Below are 23751 nucleotides of genomic sequence, written 5' to 3'. Positions count from 1 at the left end.
CACATAAAAACATACATACGTATATGTATATTTTTTAATTTTTTTTTTAATGAAACATTTTCGTTCCTTTAATAGTTTTTTTAGATATTTAAAAAATAAATTTGCAAAGCCCCAGACATTATGAAATTTAGAATTTTGTATAACTTTCGCAAAAAGATTTAAATTTTTTTCCATTGGCAGAGCTTTTAAAACAAAATTTAGCGCACCTACAGACTTTCAAAAGATGGACATAGCGTAAATGTAATTTAGATATATCAAGGGGGCGTGGCATCTCTCATACAAACTGTAACTATCGTAATGTACTATAGTATATCTCTGGAAGTATTTATAGTAGAGTACTGGAATTCGATATGAAGATATACGTAATATATTTCATATTCATAGCTAAACGTCAGAGAAAAAAGGGACATGGTCCCTCCCATACAAGTGGAAAACTTGAGTTGAAATCCGCGGATTTTTATTATAAAAGTAGTTTAAGTTATGGCCCCTGTTCAGGTATCATACATGCTCCATTGATTCTTTATCTTTTTTTTGTACACACTTACTTTCATAGGTAGAGTATATACGTGTGTACTTACATACTTAAACTTAGTAAAAGTGAAATTCCCCTGATCCAAAAAGAAAAAAGTCTTAAACAAGCATAAACTAAAATGCTGCCATGTGAAATACCAATATGTGTTGACAATGTAGAACAGCACACGCTCTTTATCTTTAGAAAATTTCAATTCTCAACAACGCGCACGTACGACTCTACATACTTAAACGTGCGCAGGTGTAATTTTTCACACAACCTGACACATTGATTGTACTAATTACTATGTTGAGCATCAAAAGGGAAGCTTCTCACGTGGATTTGAGTGACTTTGAGAAGAAAAGGTTGCACAGAAATTGCCATAATTAAAAGAAAAAGAAAAAAATACATACAAATAATGAGCCAACACAAGTACGAAGTGTATATATGGATGGTGTGACGCGATGGCAATCAACCCAGCAGATATGCCGCTTATCTGCACGTAAATTAATCTACACACTCACGCATCGTCTACAGCGGCATTACTTCTTTTGCACAGCTAACTACTACTTCTACTTCTGCATGCCTTCAACTTCAGATGCTTCGGACAACTTTCACTTGCGACAAACAAGCAAATAAAACGCAAAGACTTAACGAGAAATAGCAGACTCACACAAACCAAAACAACGGCAACACGGCGACTGAACGAAAAAAAGTGGCATATGGAAAAGAAATAAAAAATAAACACCTGAAAAATAAGAAAGGTAAACAGTAAATAAAAAAAAAAACAATATAAAACTTGAATGAGGAGAATAAATAGCAAGAAAGAAAAAAATAGCTGCACAAGTGAATACAATGGCAACGAGTAATTTTTTTGTCAGACAACTGATCAGTGAGTAAGCTCACTCTCTGAGTATATAATTGAGAGTCGATATGTACAGCTTGGGTATAGTCAATTAAAATTTTAGTGGCTTAATGCAAAGAGAGTGAGTGAGTGCTTGAGAGCAGCTTGAGCTAATGGGAGAGTAAGTTTTATAGAGAAGAGGCAGCTCTCTTGCAACACCTTTACGTTGCATTAGCTGAGCACACATGCCACATTTTGCAGTTGAAGTAGTAATTGAAGCGAAGTTATGGTACATTTTTCTTCGTTATTTCTAATCCAAATCTTTAACGTTTACATGCCGTTAGGTTTTATAGCATAGGGATTAATTAATATAAAATATGGTTTAAAATAGAGATACCTTTTATTCTTAATTTTGATTTGTTACATTTCACGGGCCGTAATGGTTTTTGACTAAATTTAACCATTATTTTATAATTTTTATTTTTTCGGTCATTGAAAAATCGTTATTTTTATTTCCTTTAAATAAATTTCTGATCATTATTTTGGGTTTATATTTTTTTTTTTTGACGATGTTATAACCAGGGCCGAAGAAAATAAGCAAGAAAAATCCATTTTAAGCGCTTAGATAAGCCCTAAGACATTGGTAAATATGCTTGCAAATATGTTCGCAAAACCACAAAATTTAAGTACTGTTTAATGTTTTTTTTTTTTATTCAGTTATTTCACGGATTGGAAAATTCAATGGACAATAAAGTGCTGCTTGATATTCTTAATTAATAGAGATCTGCGTTGGTCATTTTAATATTTTTAAATATTCGTTGTTCTCTATTTGAGATAAACCATTGGCTTTAAATATTTGTCTTCAAACAGAAATACAACTGAAGCTACGGTTGAGTAAAAACCAAATCAGTTTTTATGTTATTATTTGTAAAGATTTCTTTAGTTAGACGAATAAAAAACGCCAAAAAAAATGTGCAAGAAAAATTTATTGAGCCAAATTTTCTTAAGCAGTGCGAAATTCTGAAGAATTTTGTTACGCTTTTTACTATGGTTTGCTAAAGTTTTTTTGCGAAGAGTTCAAGGCACCCTTGTTATCAACACAAATATACGCCCGTTTCAATATTTCGTAAGGAAAAAGTGAGACAGCGGGCTGTAAAATATCAGGTATTAAAACTCCTTGGGCACTACTACTCACACGCACGAAATAATAGCAATTTATTTCTTGGCCGTTCTTTTTTAAAGGTCCGCTTTTAGCTGTATACATTGAAATAAGCAAAATAAGCAGTTCCAAGCAAAAGCTTAAACTTTTCGGCCCTGGTTATAACCGTTAGCCCCAGCTTTAATTTTGTAGATCATAAACATTTGTCATAACGGTTAAAAATAATCGCAAAAAAATAAAAATCCAAAATAATGGGAAAAATAAAAATCGAAATTTACCGATTATTCTTGATTCCAAGAAATGCGTTGAACGGGGCAAGGCAAACAGGTGTAGATGGACCTAAAAAACTTCCCAGGCAAAATGAAAAAGTGTGTGAAAAAAGTGAAGTGGTCGAATTTCGACAACGGGGCGATACTAGTAATTAATTAATCTGATAGCATCATATAAGTGCAATTTCAGAAAAAAAAAATAATAACTCGAAATCGACGAATTTCAGCATATTGATACTCGTACTGAAAATAGTTTATACTATTCCCTAATAGACAAAAAAGCTTGAGAAAAGAAGATGTGGCAATTTGAAAAAAAGCAATTTGAAAAAAAAAAAATTTTGTTTATTAGCAATAACTAATTATTGATAAACAATTACTGCTGTTTAGTACACTAGATCGATTCAGTAGATCAATATCAGTAATTTGAAAAAAAAGCTTTAAAATCCTTGCTTTTTTCCGGCAGTCATAACCATCCTAAAAAGTTCTTATTAAGAGACGAAAAAAGAAGCGTTCGTACTCAAATAAAAATAAAAATTCATTATTCGAAACGTTCGAATTTCTGAGCAAAAAGAAAAAATACATCTAGGAGACACGGAACATGGAACAATCCCTGTGAGTTTTATCACAAACTTTAATTCACTTTCCCTCGGCCTGGGTGCTTTGAGATGGAATGACCCGTATCTATGTATATGACTAGCGCATTTATTAAAATAGTATTAATATCTAAACTATTCACCGTCCACAATGCTAAGTATAATTATACGCATTATCAACATTGCAATGATGAAGTGTTAGGAATATATGTACATACATATGTATACAGACGCAAACTGTAATGTGGTCAGTCAGTCACACTACTCAGTGGCTAGTCGACTTGTTTGTACTGTTTACGATTTCAGTAGGTTAATAGCACACTTGCCTAACAGCGATAGTAGTGGTGACAACAGCGCCAACAGCTGGTGCCTTGGTGGCCTCTTCAAGTGTCTACATACATACATACATATGTATGTATGTATGGGCCTTGCGCTATTTAGTTATCATTTGACCATGTCGCGACTAAGGAACTGGTTCTGAGTACTCACGTGTTTTGCAAAACATACGTACAGTCGGTGTCAAATGTAAGTGTACCCCTCGTTGTAATATAAAATTCACAATTATTTTCATAAACTAATTGTTTTCATTAATTACACTGTACGGCAAAATCGACTTTTTTTCTGGGTATTGCACCAAACCATTTTTTTTTTTAAAATTGAGTCGTAGGTAAAAAAGTAATTTCTCCGTTTTTCGAAGTTAGCCTCCGAGCTCGAGATATGCGCCTTCGAAGTTCGAAATAGGACCTTTGGTAAAAACTTATATTTAATTATTGCATATAAATAACTAAAAATCTAAAAATATATACGTAGTCCTCCTTTTGCTCTTATTTAAATGGTATATACCTTTTTTTTTGTGCAAACTTATATTAAAGGTGCTATAAGGGGTCAAATTTCAGGTCTTCGAAAAATTAAATTCCTTATATTTCAAACAATTTTGAAATGATTTTTTTTCTAAAATTTTTATATATGAAGTATACAAATATGCATATCAAAAGAAAGGAGGTTAAATCACCTTTACAACGATATGAATTAATGTATTAAAATAATAATTATTATAATAATATACATATATAATATAATTATATAAAATAATATTAAAAATATTTTTTTTAGCAAAGGTCCAATTTCGAACTTCGAAGGCCTATATCTCGATTTCGGAGGCTAGCTTTGAAAAACGGAGAACTTAAAAAAAAAGTTGGTTTGGTCCAATACCCAACCGAGTGCTGTACAGTGTTATTTATGAAAATATAGTTCGTTCTGTAACATAAACCATAAACATCAAAGTTTCACACTTTATATAAAGTTCTCAAAATTCAAACAATTTTCATCAAAATTTTAAAATTCAATTTTAGTAAAACAAAGTGCAAGTTTCAAGTCGCTAAAAATTACCGTTAATTTTTCAGAATTTTTTTATTTGGAGGGTGAAGAAAATGCCCAACACCCTCCACAAAAAAAATCAACGGTAATTTCCAGCGACTTGAAACTTGCACTTTGTTTAACAAAATCGAACGGGCTACAAAACTGCATACTCTATAATTTTCTGGAAATTCTGAATGAAAATTTTGAAATTTGATGAAAATTTTTGTGAACTTTATATAAAATGTGAAACTTTGATTTTCATGGTTTATGTTATAGAATGAACTATATTTTCATAAATAATGAATGAAAAAAATTTTTCATGAAAATAATTGTGAATTTTTTATTACAACAAGGTGTACATTTACATTTGACATCGACTGTATATACGTTTACGTAAAGACGCATCAAAGCAAACATTGCTACTACTTAAGTTGTACCCGGAAATTATTTAGCACTCGAATTTCTGACAAGAAAAATCCATAAGTACATACTACATAGAAACTAACCAGAGAAACGTATTTTCTAGTAAACTTACGACCTCATACGATTAGCCAAATAATTTTTTTGGGTTTTATAGTGTAAAGTTAAACTTTGGTGCATACATTTAAAAGCATTTGGTGTTTACCTGAACCTCTAAAGCAGTAAGCTTACAATACAATTGGCAGAGCGAATGCAGATACGAGTAGGATACTAAATACGATACGGATTCCTTATAGCGAAATTCAATTGTTATACAGTGTTGAAATCAAACGAAATGAAATTTTACTATTCGCTCAGTTAACTAGGCATTTAATTACACATTAAAAAAAAAAGTCGCTTTATGGTGACAACAAACATATAAAACTACATTAAATTGCATTAAATAAAAATAAACCTAAACTCACTCAAAATGTTACTTGTTGAAATTAATGCATGCCGGTCGGTCATTGCTGTTGCTATAAAAATATGTACATACATAAATACGTACTTGTACTTATACCAACATACGTATATACATACATACATACGACGGGGCTGACCACCAAACTGACGCGGTAACTAAATTTCCTTTGAAATTAAATACAAATAAAAAACAAAAGGTGAATGCTTAAGCAGCAGCTTTCGTTATTAAAAACTTAGTAAAATAATAACAAAACATATGTATGTATGTGCGTATAAAAAAAATTTATTCAAAAATGGTGCGCCGGCCGAAAGCCTGTATGTATGTATGTATGTATGTAGCTAGGTGAATTAGCTCGTATTAGCTTGCTTTTTAATACGCGTATTTTTATACGACTTTCTTTAGTTATTTCGTTGACAAAAGCATAGACGCTAGCAACAATAAAACAATAGCAACAATAAAACAGCACTAGCATAACAGCATATTGTGCACGCTCATAACAGGTTACACATACGCCATGTAGGCTAGTCAACCACTGACGCGGAGTGGAGTGGAGTGGAGTGGGGTGTAGTGGCGTACACCACTGAATGAATGGCTAAGACGCTGTTTGTTCGTAAGTAACAGATGCGACGCATCGCACACATTTTCGCAAGTGGAAAGTGACATTCCTCTCACTCATGGTGCACATTTAATGCTACATATGTATGTTGTGTAGATATGTGTGTATATTGTAATATAAAATTTTACATTTTTACATTTACAATAAATACGAGTATCATACATTATTAGTCATGTATGTTTGTATATGTATGTGTTTGTACATCGTTTAGCTACCACGCTATTGCAGTGTAATATATGGCTCTGATTCAAACAAGTTTGCGGCATATTCTTTATCTTCTCTGAATTACATTTCTCTTCTGGTCTTTTTCTTCTATACATATTTACCTATGCATAACTTCTTTTATTTCTTTATGCGCTTTACATATTTATGTACATATGTATGTACGTATGCAAATATTTCAGCTTGTGTGTATGTATAAAAGTATAGCATCCATCAATTAACAGTGGCGCATCTGCTTTTGCTACACATTTACTGAAGAAGTTACTTTTTATTTATGCTTTATTTTCTTTGGATACGAAGCATCTTTGGTTTATTATTGGTTCGGTGTCGGTCAGTGGGTAGTGTTGTGGCCGTAACTAACTGTGCGTGTCCAGTTAGTCATTTCTGGACGGTTAGCATTGGCATTGTGTCGTCGTTGTCGTTGCAAGTTGCACGCACGTAGCGGATGAACTGATGTTATAGACTTATATACATACATACATACGTATGCGTATTAATACATACATACATTTGAAAGAAACGTGCTAATCTAGAGTGCTGTGTGTCACGTGTATTCGGAGATAAATTAATATTAATAAATTGTTTTAGAAATTAATTATAGAATATGCATTAAAAAAATGTAATCATCTAAAGTGTGTAAATAAAATAGTATAATATGCAGCATAAAACCAACAAAAAAGCATAGCGGTGATTAAACACACTATTAAAACGTGAAATTTTGCACCGATTCGCAAAAGTGAGTGGATATTTAGTTTCCCATACACAGCACTATTTAGGCTTTGGGTGTTCGATTATTCGTCTTTTTTTCGAAAACCCATTCCACTTGTGTCACAATATCAAGAAGCACAACTCGACTTGGAGGAGCAGCTCGGTAAAATACGTAGAAAACATTTAAGCACCGAACATTCATTTATTGGAATCAAATATGATATACTGTCCATCCCTAAATAGCGTAAGATAACTGGAAACGGCCTTGAAAACTTCGAAAAACTCAAAACTTTTATAGAGAGGTCAATATTTGTATGCAATAAAAAAAAAACGGTTTATTCGATATTCGAAAAAAGAAGACTTAAAAAACCGCCTACAGTACAGATATCCAAGAAAAAACGGAAGAAACCGGTTTAGAAAAACCGTGTTATTCACCCTAGTAGGTACATGTAGTACCTACTAATTTTTTTTAAGACTTCGAGTCGGTTTTTAGTGGGTACGGTGTACAACTGTGTATTGTCAAATGTTTTTCTGCTATAAAAACGCAGCACATTAAAATCATTGAACAATTGGAGGCAGTGTAAAGCTGTATGTCTTTCGAATGGTGTTTATACAACACCAAGACCGATGCCAGCAGCCCCTTATTTAATGTTTGAATATAAGACCTGAACGTTTTAAAAACGGGGTATCATTTTTTTGGTTTTTTAAAAGGTGGACAAAAAAAGTTATACTAACTTGACTCTTACAATTCAAGTGTGTGTACCAAAAAGTGACACCGTGCAGTCTGGTACCGTACTCTTTGCAGTAGTTCTTTTTCACAAACGGATATTTATTTACTCGCGCTTTAGAAAAATTTCGTGTTATTAAAAACGGAAAATTTAAGTGAAAAAAGTTTTTGCATTGAGTGACGCATGACGCATTTGTGAGTTTTTTTCTTACGATAAAAATAATCAGTTACAAAATTTTGGCTCTAAAGGCAGTCTATTATAAAAAGTTCTTTGTCATTTAAGAGTCATTGAAAAAGAACAATGGAAATTTGTTCCAAAACACGTCGTACGGAAAAGGAACTTTTATTTTGAAAAACTTAATGTCTTTCGGAATAACGTCCCTCATTCAACGATTGTGTAATAAACATAACCGCGTATACGCAAAATGCAATACCGCGTATGAGGTGGCTGAGAAAAAAAAAAGTGTTGCCATTTACTTTTTTGCAGATCATAAATATTTAGAGAGTGCTCAAAGCGCTCAAAGTTTTCCATGTAATTTATATCGGAGAAAAAACAACTTTTCGTAGAAATGGTACAGAATTCTTGAAAATCAATATTTTTTGATTGGAAATCTCTGGTTATCTTCAGGAGTATTTCAATAATAATATCCAATTGTTTACGTAACCATGTTTTAATACTAAAGATTTTTTATTGGTCCCCTCATTGCATTTTCTGGGGATTTTGACGGACCTATAAAATATAGTTACCATGAAAATATAGTTAAATAAATAATTGTTTATTATTATTGGGAATCACCTGAAACAGAGTCGAAATATTTGATTTTCAAGAATTCTATACCATTTTTACGAAAAGTTGCTTTTTTTTCGATATAAAATACATGGAAAACTTTGAGCGCTTTGAGCACTCTTTAAACGTTTTTTTATTTCAAAATAAAGAAACGGGGTATATTTTTTTAGTATAAAACAAAACTAAGGGGTGGCGGCATTAAAATGAAGACTTTACTGCTTTTTGGAGCACTGTAATATATGTTCAACTCGGCCAAAATCGCTTAGCAACTCGGCCAAAATCGCTTAGGCGGTTACAGCGCCAAAAAAAAGAAGAAGAATATATGTACATATGAAAGTGTTCATACAGCAAGCTTTTTCAGATGCGTTTTTGGGATGAAAGCCAAGAATTTTTTATTTTAAATTTTCTTTTATATTTTTCAGCCTCTTGATGCTGATGCGAACAAAAAAATCAAAAAAATTAAATAAAAATATATTTTTTGAGAAAGAAATTACAGCAAATTGAGCAAATATTTCAGCCGCTTTTCATTAATATTAATATCTTTACGGCCGTTTCATAGAAAATGCTCCACTCCGCTTCGTTCAATGTAAACACCAACAACTTTCCTTTGCCCTGCCTTGCTTCGATGAGCGCCGCTGGGCTTGCTGTGTGAACGGATCCTTACGTTTCTAGAATTTTTTTTTTATTTTTTTTTTAAACATATAGAGCTTGTGGATTTGTCACAGATGTCTGGTGAATTAAGTTCGACTTCAAAGCTTCAAAACAGCTTATAGAATAATTAAAAAAAAATAAGCTAACTTCAAGAATTTTATGAAAATCTTGTTGTAGAGTTGTACTCTAACAAACATAAAACTCAACCTAATATAAATACATATGTACCTGCGAAACTTAAACGAACACCTGTCATTCGGTATTTGAACTATTTACATATCTCATTTGCGTTGGTGTTAATTTGAATGTTTTGCAGCTTTAACTAAATAATTTTTCTTCTGCCGTCTTAACTGCCACATTGTTGAAACGCATCACAGTCATTCTTGTGCTCATCAGCAGCTGTACAAGGGGCAGCACTCTTGTTTGTTTGTGCATCTGCATCTGTATTATCAATTGCTTACAAACCAAATTGCTTAGTTCATTTTTTGTTATTTGTTTTTTTTTTTTTTATTATTCAGTCGCCTGCCTTTCGTTTTATGTTGTTGCCGGTCGTCGAATTCATTGCATATTTGTTGCTTTTGTAGTGAAAATAGAAAGTGGTCCATAGTGCTCTCACTTTGTCGCTACAGCGCGCGCATTGATTTGTGCAACGGTAAATTTTTCAATGTCTTAGCAATGTGAATGCCAAACCGCAAATCGCGGTTTAAACTAAGAAAGGTCTTTGCAATGTAGTATGTATGTATGTATGTGCATGTATATATGTATGTATGTGTAAAATTTCAAAAATAGCATAATTTTTTGTCTTAATAATTAATGACTGATGGATTAGTTAATGAATTATTTATAATACAACAGCCAAAAATATATGCTAAATAACCTTAGAGCTCAAAGGAGGGGAGGAAAATACTTGCCGTGTTGGTAAAATTGCTAAAAACAAATATTTTTCAAGAAAGAATTACTGGCCAATTTATATGGTTAGCCGAATTTCTCTGAACTCCCTTATCAGAAACATTTCTTGATGAGAAAAATTTGTTATTTCAGTAAGGTAAAGATTATTCAATTTAGATAATACAGCTATCGACAAACATGCATATCGATAACTCTGTCGAGGTAAATATCTATAAATATATCGATAACATTGTCAATAAATATATCGATAAAGTTTGCCATATACTTATACGTGTTTTTCGCAAACGATACCGATATTCACACTACATATAGAACCGACTGCCTTCCGAATGAGAACACACCATCCGTGTAACCAGATCGGCTATAAAAATACTCGTATAGTATACTTAGACAGGTCATTCATCGATAATCAATCAACACCTTCGTCAACTCTTAGCCCATGAATTCTATCACCGAATACCAATGCCACATATCACAGACGAAGTGTTCGAGTTGGTCCATGAGGCTAGCGATACTTTGACAGAACGCAATTCTGGCTATTGTGGCAGGTTAAACCAGACACATAACTATTATAAGAGAAAAGAAGAAAAGTCAATCAATAATTATTATATTAAGTCTTATAAAAGTCTTATATTATAAAAGCCGTTTCATAATAATTATGAGTGCGAAAAATTTTTTATATCTTAAAAAACGAGGCTTGTTGAGGACCATTCCGGGGTTATTTGGAGATCAGCTCAGGCCTAGTTGGGGACCAGTTCGGGACTATTTGGGGAATAGTTTGGGGAGTAGCTTGGGTTCAGTTGGGGCTTAGCTTGGGACGAGTTCGGGACTATATATATAATATAGTTCCAATCCAGTCCGAAACTACTCCCCAACTAGTTCCAAAATAGTCCCTAACTGGCCCCCCACCAAGCCCCGAACTAATTCCGAAATGATTCTGAGCAAGCCCATTTTCTTTAAGACTTAAACAATTTTTTCGCACTCATAATTATTATGAAAAGACTTTTATAATAAAAGTCTCAAAATAAAAGTCTTTGAAGACTTAAAAATATTTATCCCAATGATAATTATTATGACAAGACTTTTATAATATAAGTCTCAAAATAAAAGTCTTTGAAGACTTAAAAACATATATCTCGCCGATAATTATTATGAAAGACTTTTATTATATAAGTCTTAAAATAATAGTTATCGATGACTTTAAAATTTTTCCTCACACTTAATTATTATCAAAAGACTTTTATAATTCTTACGAAAATTTTGATGACTTTTTTAGAACTCCACCATGAAATGAATATTATTCTGGGTCCCTGGCTTAAACTGATCAGTCCAATTTGAATAAGATGCCCCAACGACACCAAACATCTCTTCACATCCTAAGCCTGCCGTTAGATAAGAATGGAGACAACATGTAGACACTTCGCTAAGGTTAATCACAATCCGGTGCATAGGGTCTTGCATTTGCATTTTTTGGTGCATTTTAAAATTTTATGCTAACTACATACCTTGGCAACAGTTTTCATTTTATTGTTGTGAATTTGCAAATTCATCAAAATATGAAAATACAGGACCATATGCACCTGATTGTGATTACCCTTACTGATTTAGACAGTGTCTAGTAAGCTGCTACAGTGAAAAATTTTTGTTCGGTTTTTCTTTTCCAGTATTCAGATATAAGAATAACAAAAACTGGATTCTGGTGCATAGATAAACTATGTGAATGCCCTCTTTATTCCGCGACTGCCCAATATTTATTTATATCTTTGTCCGATGTTTGTACGTACAAGAAGAAGAAGAGATCGGGAGGACGAGATGTCCCCATCGGTCTCACTCCTTCCGTATATTTGTCTGCCTGTTGAACGCAAAATAGCCCCGTACTGGATATTTGGTAAGCAAGCCCCGCCCCTTTTTATAACATATTGCTTATGTATCGAAACCGGCAAGGACGGACCATTACAGCATTTTGCTCTGAAACTTTTTCATTTAGGAAGCTAAATTCGTGAAAATGTGATTACTCTCTTATCTCACCCGCCTTTTTAAGAATATTATATATAAATGTTATTTCATAAAAAAATGTTATTTTTCATTTCAGATAATTCTTTAAGCGGTGCGGTGGTTTCCTTCCGCCTCACAGTCGGGTATACATATGTGCATGTCGGAGAAATACAGCTAAAAGTTAAGTGACGGCTAAGGGGAATAGAAAACAACAAAATCTCAACTAAACCAAAACACAGTAAAACAAAAACAAAATGGGGCGACAGCTGCCGGCTTATGCGCTCGCGACGCTATTCTGCTTAGTGTTCATAGCGAAGGTGAGTATGTATTCTAATACATACATATACATATATGTATGTAGATACTTGCTATATAACCGATATAAAAAGCTAATAAACAATGGGTCAAATGCTGTAAAAGAAGAAGCTTAATGTCGCAAATTGGCGCCTACGTTTTATCTTTATGTCAATGAACATACACACAAACATACATACATACATACATACGTGTGTGACAAAAATGCACCAGCAGTTAAGATGGATGTGCAGAATGCTTATAAAAACGATAAACATTGGTGATTGCGTTACGAACTGTTCATTGACTAATAAGTCACAGTGGCGAATTAAGCAATGATTGTTGAACAGCTATTGGTTTAAAGTTTTACTTATAATTTTATACAAGTATTTGTGTATATTAAAACTAGGGTGTGGAAAAGAGAAAAATTAAAACGACCATAAATAACCGATAACGCTGTGCAACAATTTAAGGGCCATGGAATCTAACGCGGAAGCGACCGACATAGATCGATAGTACTTGACTAGGATAACAAAAGAAAAAAAAAACAAAAAGGTTGTTACTAGGGCAAGTGCTGTTGGTACTGAAAATGGGCGAAATCGGTCAAAAACTACGCCTATTTTCATATAACGGCACTTCTGGAAAACCCTAAACGACGCATATGTATTCGCCGTACATCGCCGAGTCGAAAGTATTTTTGCAAAGCAACTTCAAAGAATAATTTTTTTATGCACGAAGCTAGAAGTTGCCTTTTTAGATTTTTCGGTGCTTACTACGTTCGGCATTAAAAACAATTTTTTTTTAATAGTTTTACATACTGGAATAATCAAAATACTTTCTCAGCAAAAGTTTAATGACCTTTGGTGTTTTAATTTACTGACATTAGGGTGATAAGAACTGAGATCTAGGGGCAAGTACTAGATCGGGGTTCTTGAGATCAATGGACATCAATACAAGAACATCAATATATAATACTTTAAGATCCCACTGTAAATGCTAAGGAAATAACGGAAAATGTAAAAAACGACCCATACGTTTGGCCAAAATTTGAATTTACATGAATAAATTTAAAAAATTCAAAAAGGTGTCAAATGTTTGAGATTAAAAGAAAAAGTTCCCTAAGAATTTGTTTTAAAATTTTGAAATATTCGTGGACGTCTTTATTTTGTATGTAGAATAAAACTTAGATGTTATTTTAAAGGACCACCCTAATGTACAAGATATGTATGTGCTATATACATGCATACGTTCATAAACACACATTCGCAATCTACTATTTTGCTTTAGCACCATAAGCTGCAACTTTACATGCTGGCATTTAACTTTTAGAGAGGATTTGCTAGAAGTAGTACGCAGCATAAGATTACCCATTGCAAAGCAATTGTAAGTGTTTCTGCATATCTTGAAGGTGCTCTTCAGTTGATCAACCGTTAAGCTAGACTGTTTGGTGCTATCTCCACACATCGAATAATCTTGGTTAAGCATGCTAGTGTCAAAAGTTTATGAGTGTTTATATGTACTTACTCATAAAATGATGAAATGCCTCGATTATTAGTATACATACATACATAGGTATGTACATAAAACTCTACAGAAGATTTTTATGCGTTCACGATAGTTTTTTTTTATACATTTTTTGTCACACTCGAGACAGATGAAGTAAACCGACCGATAGGGTATATGCCAAAATATGTACACTTGTTTTCTAAATATATCGCACATTCTTTTGATGAGCAATCACGTTGATACTATACATATGTACTTATGAACAAACTCCTACATCTGTGGCAATAAGATAACGCCGTAGTCGGATAGTAAATACGGGTTTCCCAAACATGTTCACTCCTGCGTAGGAATGTGCGATTAATCGGTCGATTAATGTTTTGATTAATCATAATCCTGATTAAGCAAATATTTTTACTAATCAATTTATATGCAAATTCAGTTTAATTAAAAAATAATAATTGAAATCTGAGTAACTTTGTTCATTTCCTTCAAGTTTGCTTTCAAAGCAACTGAAAATTTTCTTTATAATATAATATGTATGTACAATATTTTTTTTGATTAATTAGTTTTGTGATTAATAGAATTAATTAGAACCTGATTAATCGAAACGCAATCAATCGGGAAACTAATCACTTTGATTAATCAAAAATGATTACTCTTTGATTAATTAGGCTTCGATTAATTAGCTTGTTCGATTAATTAATTAATCGCACATCCATACTCCTGCGCCTTTTTATGTAGGTAATCCATATTCATACATATGTACATACATACATACACTGCCGGCTGCTTTTTTATTATATATGCATCAATTTTTATCGTTATATTTTTCCGCCATTTTTTTTTTTAATATGGTTTATTGAATTTTCGCGAGTTTTACAAAAAAAAAATCAGAAATTATAGTTTTATGTTTTTTGTTGTAGAATGAACCATATTTTTATAAAATATTAGCGGAAACATATTAGAATAGAAACTGGTGCATATATTTTGCAAAATTCGCTGTACCAATACTTTTTTCTGGCAGTGTACATATGTATATTCCAAATATAAAATTTTTTGAAGAGTTATTTCCTTTCGTGTATATGATATACATTTCAAATATGAACCAAATCGGACTATAAATACGGGGTTTCCAAGTATCTCGACTCCTGCGCCACCTAGCGGACGAATTCATCTTTCATATTACAATTTCAATTCTCGAGCCCATCGGGAAGTTTGTTAAAAATTCATTGTCACATTTGACCGAAACAAAGATGCTTACATACATTCATCGACAGGGGGAGTCTTCATTGTCTCCAAGGTTCTAGACACCAGTCACCAGTTCGTCGTTCTTCTTAATATAGGAATTCAGCTTGGTCTCAGAACATTCCATGTCATCCTTCAAGTATTACGCGTCTCTTTTTCTCTCATATCCCGTCACGCCTGATCGCAGCGTAGCTCCATAGGCAGCATAAGGCTCACCTAAGTTCGACAATTTACTCGACCAAAGTACCCATGGAACCAGATAGATGATTCCATTGCTCACGAGTGTACATCTGTTGAGATGTTCTCTCTGAGGGAAGGGGCGAAAGTCGAGTTGTGAAGTTGCCGGTTTTCTGTTGTGATGGCAGCTCTCCTTGAGTAGTGATCCGAGTAACTGCTACTCGCCAGCCACTTAGCTTGTTGAATCTCTTCCATACCTCCTTTTACGGACTCGACGAAGTCAATCAGACTCAGTTAGACGTTTCGTCGTGGAGGCTAATTGTTTTGCCCCCCTGACCAAACATTATTTCCGTGAGCATCCTGGAATTGACTGGAGCTAACGACAGTTCTTAACGCCAAAGTCTTTATTACGCCTAAATCTTTGTATTTAGTATAGTCGAACAACTGTAACTGGATACCCAAAGGCCCCACTCTAAACTGAATATAGTATGTAAGCAGGTGGATTTCACTGTACATATCGCACATCTTCTTCAAAAATGGCACAACTCAAAAATCCTACCCGAAAATATAAGTGCTTGTGGATCATACAGATACAACACAATGAATACAAAAACAGATATAATAACTAGTAGTTTTCTGGTTTTCATTCATTTTAGATAAATCCTACTAATTGACTTATGCAAAAAAAAATTACCCTAATTTTTATTTATTTTTTTAGTTGGTCGCCTTTTGAAGAAGCTGTGCGATATATGCATTATATTTAAGATAGTAGATTAACGATTAGTGCTGGAAAAAATCTCTGTATTTTGGTTTAAGCAAACTTATCGTTTTATTCACCATTTCGAATTTGATTTCAATACAGCTACCAACAGCTCGCCTGCATGTATGTACATACATACTTATGTTCATAAATATGTACATCTGCTTATACATTTTTATGTGCATAGAGATTGCATGCCTATTTTGCCATTCGTTCAATTGGCGCTTCGCAGTTATGCTCTGATTTGTAAAGTTTTAACTTTCTTTTACAAATACATATTTTTTCGCGCATAATTAATCACAAGACATACTACCTTCTTGCTGCAACTTAGGCACACATGCATACATATCTCCATACATACATATATGTACATTTGTTTTTGTCCTTAATTTTCAAATTTTGCTTTTAAACACGAAACAAAAAATGTAGGCCTTTTTCGGTAGATTTATGTACATAGCTTAGGGTGGTCCAAAAATGCATGTGAGAAAGTAAAGTCGGAATTTTTACGCTCTCACCCCCTAAAATGGTTCTGTACCAAAAAAAAAATATACCCCTTTTTTATTTTGGAATCAAAAAACATTTAGAGGTCGCTCAAAGCGCCCAAAGTCTTCCATGTATTTTTTTTTTTGGGAAAAACAGCTTTTCCTACAAATGGTATAGAATCCTTAAAAAGCAATATTTTTCTATCGGAAAACTCTGTTTATCTGCAGGAGATTTCCAATAATAGTATCTAATTGTTTACTTAACCATTTTTTCATCGCAACTATAATTTATAGGTCCGCCATAAACCTACAAAAACCCGAAAAATGCAATAGGGGACCAATAAAAAATCGTTAGTATTAAAAAAATGGTTAAATAAACAATTGGGTATTAACATTGAAAGTCTTTTGAAGAGAACAAGAGTTTTCCGGTTGAAAAATATTTATTTTCAAGAATTCTATACCATTTCTACGAAAAGTTGTTTTTTCTCCATATAAAAATACATGGAAAACTTTGAGCGACCTCTAAATATTTTTTGATTTCAAAATAAAAAAATAGGGGTATACTTTTTCGATATAGAACAATCATAGGGGGTGAGAGCATTACAATTCCGACTTTACTGTTTTTGGACCACCCTAATGTAGCTACATAGCTGTACAATATGATTACTTCAGGGCCAGTTATTTCTTGTTATAGGTAATTTTAATTTGCTTATTTTTATGTGATAAAAGGTGCTTTGATATGAAACATTTTTCCTTTTAGTGGGGATAAAGTTTACTCTGGTAATACTGGCAGCAATTAACCAGTTAAATTTCTTTTTGCATAACGTTAAAACGAATATTATATCGATAACTACAAGATATTGGAGGGTATATCGCGACCGTTACATGACTAACGAAATCGAATATGTATCGATAATTATGTATATCGAAAACCATTTCGGTAAATGCAACGATAAATTCAATGATAAAAATATCGATATATTTTTTTTCGCCATTTCAGTACAATCGTCTAATATATTTGACAAACTTTTTTTGTACTTAAATCTCTCTTCTTCTTAAATAAGAGCTTTTGTTTTTAAAATAACAGTTGCTTTGAGAAAAGTATACAATTCTTATTTACCGCATTTCTTTTACTGTCTTTTCGGGATGCAGTTGATCGTGTTTTTTCACAAAAGTTAAAAGTTTCACAAAAGCTGATATTAAATAGTGTAATATATAGGAAGCAATTAACTATTTTTCGGTGGAATTGAGATCCGAAAAAAAAGTTAAATGTTATTCTCAGTTTTGAAATATATTTCGCAAAAGAAAAAATAAAAATTATTAATATCCCTGTTTACAAATCTAGGGTACCACTGTATAAAGGACGCTGAACAAAAACACTGAATATAAAATTTTTGATCGTATTTTTGGAATCAATGACCCAAAATTAGCCGGTAAACAAATTTTCAGATTTTCAGCGGCTGATTTTTTGTACTGAGAGAGTTAATTCAGTTCTTACAAAGTGTTTAAATGTAACCGTTTTCTTTATTAAAACTTGGTTCAAAATATATGAACAGATTTTCGAATTTGTACACTATATTCTTTAGTTTTTTGGCACGGATTTTTTAATATGCTAGGTGTCGCATGTGTCGCATGACGAAAAATACTTCAACGAAAAATTAATCCACTAGGTGACGATAGAGGTGAGATATTCATTAAAATCTATTTACCGTTCGGTTTTGATGAAACTAAAACAGGTACCGAGAACAAAAGGTATGATCGAAACTAAACGTCGAAAACCGAAATGAGAACAAAACCTTCGGTAGTGTTTGCCCAAGAACGAAAGTGAGAACAAAACTGTCGGTAACGTTCTCAAAGTGAACAAAATGTGAACAATACTTTCAGGAATATTTTTAAGGCAAAAAACTCTCCGAAACATTCTGACAAAGAACAAAAGTCTAACGAACTTTCTCTCGAACAACAACATTTGGAACTTATGTATCAGGAAAGTTCTAACAGAGATCGAAACGGGAACAAATTTTCCCTGAACTACTCGCGTAAAATGGAAGCGAGAACAAAATTCTTCTCTTACCGTTGCATTAGTTTAAAATGTTTGAATATTAAAATTAATCAAAAAGGAACGAAAAGTAAACGAAAGACTTAAGCAACGAACTTTTCAAATTTTTTTTCCATAAATGGACAGTTTAGCTTAATGGTAAACGGTCTGGAAATTGAAATGAACCAGTTTCCTCTGACTTAGAATTAACAATCATGGATCGCAATGAAACGATTTATTATCACCCGGACGGACGTCCCTCTTATTCTTAAGGATGAGTTCTCAAAACTTTTGTTCTCGATTTGTTATCCAGCAAAACTTTCCCCAGACTTGTGTTCTTATTTGATCATCCTTGAAAACGTTCTCGATATTTTCGTTATTATTTCGTTCTAAATGAAAACGTTCCAAAAATTTTCGTTTCCATTCTGTTCTTATTGAGAAGTTCTTGAATATTTGTCCCATTTTGTTTTTTACGAAAACGTTCCCGAGTTTTTGTGCGCTTGACATTACATTATGTTCTCGTGCATAACTAAAAATCCGTAGTTATAGTCCGATTCCGATAATATATATCAAAGGGTGGTGTGTGTAGACAAGATATATGTAGTATGGGTTCGGATCACTGCCTTGTGGTTTGCCTACGAAGCGAACTGCTCTACGTTTAAAGACAAAGCAGTCTAGCAGATAGAAGTGGATGAATGCACGAGTATAATATCTGTGGTCATCAGCAATAACCGACTAAGTCGAAAAACCTGAATTCGAGAAAAAACGTTTTAAACGTTTGGATTGTAATGCTAGCCTTATGGGGAAACTAAAATATTTTCGCCAATAACTTTTTAAGTAGCCTAGCTTGCGAAATGGGGATTTCACATACGCATGGAATAGTGGTTGAAGAGTTCGATAGCATATACAACTCCATTCTGTCTTAAGTCGGCTTAGGCGGTAATTGCTTGTGACCACAGTTATGTACTTGGCTGGAAGAGTACAGTAATTAATCGTATCAGACGCGATAAAATGCTTTTGAAATGTCGATAAATGCAGTACCATGGACTTTTTTGAACCCTGATTGATGATTGAGTAAGTCCAAGTTTTCTATCTTCTATAATTCGGGGGAGTCTCTTAAAGAAAATGTCTATGATTTTTGCGACGATGTGTAATAAACTAATGATTTAGCTTTGGCTGCAACACGGAAGTAGAAACTCTACAACATACACACTCTACTTTTCCATTACTCAACGAGCCCAAAGTAATGCCACCTGTTGGCAAGAGTAATACTTCGTTTGTATTATGGGTGGAGGTTATGACTCACAGAGCGGCCACTTTTATTGCACTTAATTTTGCCTGAAAAATGCAATTTGACTCTTGAAATTCACATCAGCATGTGCATAACGCACATACATACATACATACGTTACATTTTACATGGATATACATATCTACATATGTATGTACATACACAGATAAATTGCAGCTTCACATCTGCAACATATTTTTCAATCGAAAACATTTTTCACTCTCTTTTTTTCATTTTCTTTGTTTATTTTTGTTATTATCTTTTTACGAGTTTTCGCCCCAAACCACTTTCGATTTTAACATTCCGACATAAAGACCGAAAATTTGTAACACTAGCAACAACTATTACGCACCTACATACATTTACCGTTGAAATAATAGGGTATTGTACTTACATATATGGATATGTATGTATGTTCAAATGTATGTATGTACATACATATGTGTGTTCACTCTCAAAAGTCACAACATCCGCTTCGTCCGTACATATCGGCCAAGCTGACGCTGATAGCTTACCAAAGCGTCTGTCGAAAATTTCTACAATAACAAAAGTGTAGATTATCTTTTCAGCGTTATAGGTACATTCATACGAACATTGGTATTTACACCCATACATATGTTTATAGTAAAATGAATAAGAAAACATGCGAGTATACTATGTACATATACTAGCTATGTATGTGCATACATATATCTGTTGTAAATATTTGTTAATGTAAGCTGCGTTTACTTCATACCTCAGCCATGGTTAATTTACCTAAGTTTTGGGAATTAACTTTCAGCAGCAGAGGCTGGGAATAGGCATACGAAAGACTTGGATGATATATATTGAATGTATGTATGTACATTAGGATGAGCAGATTTTAGTGGATGTATCAAAAACAAATCGGATGATATCAATATTGATATTAATGACCGTATTGTTACGATAACGATAAGTTACTAAATAACAATTTCGATAATGAATCGATAACGGATGGGTATATATGTACATATTTACCTACATATGCATACCTATGTATATATGTATGTATATGTACCTGTTTACATCGATAACCGATAAATCAATAAATATGCGTAAAAATGTGAAAAATCTAAATAAAAATACATTGCTATTAAAATGATGTATATTTTTTCAGAATATATGCAATTCGAGGATAAAAATTAATCGGTAAATTTCTCTTCCAAAAATTAGTCCCTCGAAACTCCCGATCGATTAAATCATTCATATCCGATTTTTAGTATTTTCGGTATAACGGATTAATGAAAAACCGTTCCATAAAAAAGTATATAACAATTTGTTAATTTCGGATTTAAACTTTATCGATCAACTGCAATAGGTAATATTAGATATGAGTTTCTCTCGATTTAAATAATCTTATAGTTCAAATATTTTGGAAAATATTTATATCTGAATGCAATTACTACTCGACAAAATACTTATGTACATATATCGTTCAATATTACCGAATTAGCCCGAAATTCCGATCAAAACTGTGGGGAAAATTTTAAACATGAGGGGGACTTATATTTTTATCGATAAATCATTCATTGAATCGCTTTAATATTATCGAAAAAAATTATAAATATATGTATAAATGTATCAATACATCTATTAAAAATTATCGAAAAAAGACAAGATAACGACCAAATGTGAACGAACAACTTAATCAAATATGTCGACCAGATCTGATCGAAAAAACTCAAAAGCGAACACATATGATCGCGAAAACTGAAGATAATCACTACTTTTTATCGCTAAGAATATATCAACCAAAATTAATAAAAAAAAAAATCCTAAGAACTAACTAATATGTATGCATCGAAAATTTTCACAAAATAACTAATATTTGTGATCGCTAAAATCGTTAGAACATAAAAAAGGTTGCCGTCTGCTAAAAAATTAAATGCAATTAAGATAAACGAATCGCTACAATATGGGTGTCAATCGAAATGGTTTTGACAAGGCTTTATTTCAAAACAATCGTTACTGGAGGATTGCCATCTGTTTAAAAATTAAATTCAACTTTAATTCCAGGGAATTACGTAACTGAAACAATATAACAATATGGGTGTCAGACGAAAAAGTTTAATAAGGTTATATGTAGTTTGAAACTATCTTGAACAGGGCTGCCACCTGTTTAAAAATTAAATTCAATGTATATAATAGGCTAAATTAATTATAAGAAATTTAGTGTCACACTTTCGATTCGCTTCAAATTTTCTTGCGGGTTCTATATATGAAATAAGCTAACACGTATTCGTGGAATTTTTTTTTAAATTTTTTCTTCGGAGATATGATCTGTCAAAGTTTGGATTTTTTCGTGATTCTGACTAATCATGTACTTCCTTAAATCGTTATACATATCTCGGGTTCTGCTCATATTAGCGACTTCATCTTAACGTCGTTTTAGAGCTAAAGAAACGGGCTTTACATTTCTTTATATAAGATGGGCATGATTGTCCGAAAGCTAACTTAGCTATTAACAGTTGAATTAACAGTTGAATTTTTGAAGTTGATTTGCAAAGTGAAGACCAGTAAATTAGGGATTTAAAATTACACCATCGTTATCCTCGTTTAATTCTCTATAAAAAACATGTTTCAAATAAATGGGCGTTTTTTAATAACTATTTTTAAAACATTTTTTTTTATGAAGAGACGGTTTATTTTGTGAGGCAATAACTTTTTGTAATTTGTTTTCGAAAACTTACTAAACATTTATTAAACACATCTAAAACCCAAATAAACAATTATCAACACGGCACTTTGACAGTGTGGTGCGCGCGAATGAAAACAAAGAGGGATTAAAAAACAACGGAATCTAGTCAATAATTATATTCTCCTCGCCCTAAATTCTGTTATAACAGAAAACAGTTCGTTTGGAAAATTCGACTTTTGACCGCCTAAATCGGCCAAATATCCCTCTGTGCATCGTGAAAATTCTATTGTATACAGATTGAAGGAATTCAATTAAAATTATTGTTAATTATAAGGCATTTATAGATGAATGTGCGAGGCTAGGCTAGAATAAACATGATAAGATGATTTTTGAGGTAATATTCCTTCATATAAGCCCTGAAAAGAAAAAACAAACATTTTTTTTGTTTTTTTTTTTGCTTTCCTTCGTCAAAAAAAGTGAAATTTTAAAGTAGTTAATCGTGACCTATCTCTCTAACTTAAGCTTTACGTCCTGCTGTAAAGTAAAAATTGTTTTCTTATGTGTCCAATATAAATAATGGACAAACCCAAAGAAAGAGTTAATGGTTATAAAAACCTATCTGACCTAATGTATGAATATAAAATTGTATGTATGTTACAGACGAACATTGGGATTTTACTGCATTTTGGTCATTTTAGTTGATCGTTGCTGCTCATTGTTCCTTTTTTCCTCTTTCTTAAAAAAATAAACGAATCTGTCGCACACGCCAGTTAATCTCGATTTTTTGTGTTTTTTTTTGGTGGCGCGTTTACCTGAAACTTACAAACCACAAAATACAGCTGCATATAGCCGTTATGGTTTCCTATCCTTACAATGGCGTTTAAGGTTTGAAACTTTTTTTGGCTGTTACCTCTTTCTCTTTGGTTAGCTGTTATGCAACTGTGTGACGATTACAGCTTATTTCGTTACCTTATACTTCTGGCTTGGGTTTTTTGCTGAAGTCATTGTTGCTTTTTTTTTGTGTGTTTTGTAACTTTTTCAGCAGCGAAGTGTATCGAATCTACTAAGG

General features: G+C 32.8%; 1 protein-coding gene across 1 annotated transcript in view; it reads left to right on the top strand.

Moving 5' to 3' along the window:
• Positions 1–23751, top strand: part of LOC118746736 — a 127208-nt gene that overhangs the window by 25835 nt on the left and 77622 nt on the right. Inside the window, exon 3 of the mRNA XM_036480638.1 lies at positions 12331–12550. Within this exon, the coding sequence (XP_036336531.1) occupies positions 12488–12550 (63 nt within the window). The 5' untranslated portion in view covers positions 12331–12487. The remainder of the gene's footprint in view (positions 1–12330; positions 12551–23751) is intronic.

This window comes from Rhagoletis pomonella, unplaced genomic scaffold, assembly GCF_013731165.1.
Source record: "Rhagoletis pomonella isolate Grant_MI unplaced genomic scaffold, Rhpom_1.0 Rhpom_scaffold_00011, whole genome shotgun sequence".
Classification (NCBI taxonomy): domain Eukaryota; kingdom Metazoa; phylum Arthropoda; class Insecta; order Diptera; family Tephritidae; genus Rhagoletis; species Rhagoletis pomonella.
Note: the sequence above shows the minus strand (reverse complement) of the source record. Positions and strands in the feature narration are given on the sequence as shown.